The sequence below is a fragment of the Gavialis gangeticus genome, unplaced genomic scaffold, assembly GCF_001723915.1.
Source record: "Gavialis gangeticus isolate Ggan-Ray unplaced genomic scaffold, GavGan_comp1, whole genome shotgun sequence".
Lineage (NCBI taxonomy): Eukaryota > Metazoa > Chordata > Crocodylia > Gavialidae > Gavialis > Gavialis gangeticus.
The window spans coordinates 55544550-55548754 of record NW_017729034.1 but is presented as its reverse complement, the minus strand read 5'-3'; the positions used below and the strand labels follow the sequence as shown (position 1 = coordinate 55548754).

Below are 4205 nucleotides of genomic sequence, written 5' to 3'. Positions count from 1 at the left end.
TTTTCCCCCCCCCCCCAACCTCATACTCAATTGCAAGGCAAGGGGCTTCCCTCCATGTGATGGTGTGAGGGAGGGGAGACCTCTTCTTGGCATCAGGCAAAAACGGTACATTATATAAGGATTCTTAAATTTCAGGGTGTGGGGATGTGTACTGTTTCTTTGGCCAGGTCTGTACTAGAAAAACGATGTCAGTATACTTTGCCATGAAACCCTCTGAGTGCAGAAGCAGCTGGTTAAAACTGTAGCAGTAAGTGAAGCAGGAATGGGGATAGAAAAGGATCTAGAGCAGAAACTTCCAAGTGAAGATTTAGGTACATATTTGTGTTTCTTTCCAACACACATTCCCTGTTGATTGCAAAGTGGCGGGGGAAGCTTTTGGAAATATTTGCCACAGGAAAGATGTGTTGAAAATTCAGAACTGAATGTAATGGACCAGTCTAAACTGGGAAGGCCACCTTTCAAAGGAAATTGACTCCAGGCTCAAATAAGAACACATTATTTTTCCCCACTGTCCTTTGTTCATTCTTATAGTATATTGGTACTTTTTTGCATTCATTTGTGGGTGCAAATGGAGTTTGCAGGGTAAATTCTTGCATTTGCTGTGTGCAAATGTGTGTACCAAAAATTGCATTGCCAGAAATTTGTGCATTCAAACTTACAGAGAGCGTAAACAAAAATTGGGGATGGATTATGATTGTAACTTATAGTTGAGCATCTGAAGTAATAAATAGGGTATGGAGGTTTTTCATGAGTATGTCACTTTGGTTCCTTTCAATATTTAAGACAAAGGTTTTCCATATGTCTTAAATCTTGCTACACACATCTGGACGAAAGCCCTCTTCAGCAGGGGTGGTTACAGACTGGCTTCAGAATATGGCTCCCCCATTGATGAGTGGTGGATTTAGCTCAGCTGGACATATTGTACTGCTGATACAGTGATTGTCTTGATACCTTATAGATATTACAATAATAATATATATTCTTTTTGTTCTGTTTTGAGACAGATAAAAGCCTTAATGTTAAGGCTTCAGAGGCTACAAGAAAAAGCAGTAGAGGAAGATGATTATGATAAAGGTGAGACTTTCTCTTCAAATTTTCCATATAGTTCCACGTGTTAGCTTCCATTTAAAAAATGCTGTTTAATAGTTGCTACAATGCTAATGAAGCAATGAATAATACTGAGGAGTTCAGGGAGTGTTTAGCAGTATTGTTTACTCTGTAGTACAGCAGGATGAAGAAATTAAAGAAAGAAGCATGTCAGCAATAGGTAGCACAGGCAACAGTTTATTGTATTGAGGCATCCTCAAGTGAGAAGTTCGGCATGCAGATATTCACCAACTGGATCAGCTGCATTTGAATATTATGACTTAAAAATTCAGAAGCAAATGAAAGACTTACATGGAGCAAGGAGGTACTGACTGCTGCTGAAGCATAATTTCTTGTTTACCACAATTAGAGACCAGAAATAATGGTGAGGATGGCAATGCTAGAAGCACCTATCACAAGTTGCATTAACAGCTTTTACAGATGTATGGTATGCTATCTTGTGGGGCTAACTGAAGTTGAAACAAATTAACTCATCTGAGTAAAAGGATGTAACCTTGCATTATGTATGTATTGTCTCCAGGAAAATACAACTGCAGGAGAATATCCCACATTTAAGTGATACTTTTCATCCTAAAAGTATATTAACATTTTTATATGCTATATGCATATAGATGTGTACAGGTGCCAGGCACAGGTCAGCAGTGAGAAGGGCTGGGTTCACATTTCAGGGTACCCAATGAGTTATACCAGTGGCTCGAGCCCCCAGCCAGAAATGTGGGAACACCAAATTTGACTGGGGTGTTGCACACGAACAAATCTCCATTCTTGTAAGCAATATAAATGAACAAATACAAATCTATTACCAAATCACAAACAAAAAAACAAATGAAAGAACAAATCCTTAAACACAGTATAAATATTATCTCTACAACTACAGTTTATGTATTGAACCCCTTTAGAGAGACTTTGGCCAATCTGGGATTTGTGTCTCCGCAAAGACTTAGTTTCAGGGTCCATGCCGGAGCATGTGGTTCACCACACATCGGGAAGCTGCTTGTGACCAGTGGATTGGTTTTGGTGCAAGGGATCCCTCGCTGCTTCTGAAGAAATGATAGAGTCCTGATCTTTGCTCCCCTGGAGAAGCTGTGTGAGGGGAGTGATTGTGGCTCCAGCCAGCATACATGCACCCTAAAACTTCTGGGCTGGGCTGTATGGCCTGCTGAAACAGAAACTGCAGGACAAATTCAAAAGGGAGCCAGGTTGATTACTGGCTATGGCTGGCTCCAACCACACAGGTTGGCTGGAGTCAAGGACTGCTAAAAAAAACAAAGGGGGAAAAGCCAGGCTTACCGTCTGGGCCTGGGCTGCAGGCAGTCTGGGTCACACAGCTCCACTGGGACCAGAAGGCTACAAACCTCAACCCTGGCCCCAAGCTGGGAGACCTTCAACCTTTGCCAGTCTAGCAGAATTAGAAACTTATAGGTTTCATTCCTGTTTAAAAACTGCCAGCCCTAATTCCTGGCCAGCCAACTCAAGGAATCAATACCTTCCTCCCTGGTATTAATCCCTTAAAACCTCAGAAAAGGAGGAGAGAGGAGTTGTGTTCTTGACTGTTGTCTGTAACCTGTGTTTTAGGGTGGGTAAGGGGACCATCTTTTCCACATTGGACGGCAGGACACGTGCCTGTCAGCCCCCAACTCTGCCAGTGGCATGGCCAGGCCAGTGCCCAACTGCATTCTAGCTCCAGGCACCAACTTACTAGGGTTGACAGCATTGTACCCCCACCCACACAGCCTCACAGCGTTACCCTTGCAGCAGGAGCAGCAAGGGTATCCACATACTGTGCTGCTGCTGTAAGAGCAACAGCTGGGGCAGGCAGACTATGCTGCAGCTGTGGCAGCAGCATCTGGGGACTGTTTTTGAGTCTTCGACATAAGGTAAGACTCCCAGCCCCATACTGTTCCCTTGATCTTGGAACCCTTGCCCCCTGACACCCAGTAGTACCTCTCCACCCCTGTCTCCACAGCCCCACTCTCCTGCAGGGTTTGCCCATGGTGCAAACCCTGCTTGTTGTACCTCTGCTCTAATGACCAGATTATGCTCAGCTCCCAATATTCTAGTGCTACTGAACATATAATATTGTAACCCTCTTGGAAAGTGTGTGCCTCCATCTAGTGGCTGGTTCATATAGGAAACAAGTCTACTAAGGGTATATGCAAACGTTATATTTATTTCAATCTAACGAAAGTTAGGTTGATCTAAATGCCTGGCCATGCATGTATTCATAGTGCTTAAATTACCCAAAATATGGTGCATCTGCCTCAGGAAGTGAGCTAACTTTAGATTGATAAAAGGTTAACCCAGTCTACAAAAGGTTACCCCAACCTAGCGAATGCCTGCCCATGTTCACAGCACAGCCCAGGGGCTGGGAAAGCCCAGCCACTTGCTCCAGTCTCCACGCTGTGCTGTTCTGACCTCTCCAACTCTGACTGGGTTGTTTTTGGCTCCCTCACCAGCCTTCCCCAGCTTTGCCAGTGCATTCCCCCACCTGGACCCACAAATCCCTCTGATCCTCCCAGCCCTCTTCTGCTTTGTAGTTACTTTCCTTGGGATGCCTGAACCACTCCTGGCAGCAGTGAACACCTGTACGCTCTGCAACTGGTTTAGGTTTAGGCACCTTCCACTCTGATGTTCCACCTTATTAATTTAACTCAAGTTGGGGCCTTGCAACAAGAGTGAGATACTGCTGGGACCTGCTGGAATCCACTGATATGCAAGTGGGAGTAGGAAAAATAAATTGTGTTTAAGTGTAGGACTGGGCCTAGGGAAGGGGCGGGGCGAGGGGTGCTGCACAAGGCAGCAAAGCAGAGGGAATAGAGCGGTGCTCACCCAGCTCTGGCTGCCTGAGCCACTCACCTCTGCTCCTGGGCTGTGCCATGCCCTGATGCGGGCAGCTGGTCTTGGCTGCTCCCAGGGCCTCTGTAGCTGGGGCTGGGGTGAGTGCTGCGTCCTGCACCGCCCGGGGCTCTGCTTGTCCGCACTCGCCCCAGCCCGTGCTGGAGCGGCCCCGGGAGCAGCTGACACCAGCTGCCTGCACCACCACATTAAGCCTTGGAAGCCCGGGCCCTGAGACTTTGGAGGCCTGAGTGCTTCATTGC

General features: G+C 46.1%; 1 protein-coding gene across 1 annotated transcript in view; it reads left to right on the top strand.

The window, feature by feature from the left end:
- Positions 1 to 4205, top strand: part of DISC1 (disrupted in schizophrenia 1) — a 483854-nt gene that overhangs the window by 33028 nt on the left and 446621 nt on the right. Inside the window, exon 3 of the mRNA XM_019527173.1 lies at positions 1005 to 1074. Coding sequence (XP_019382718.1) covers positions 1005 to 1074 — 70 coding nt within the window. The remainder of the gene's footprint in view (positions 1 to 1004; positions 1075 to 4205) is intronic.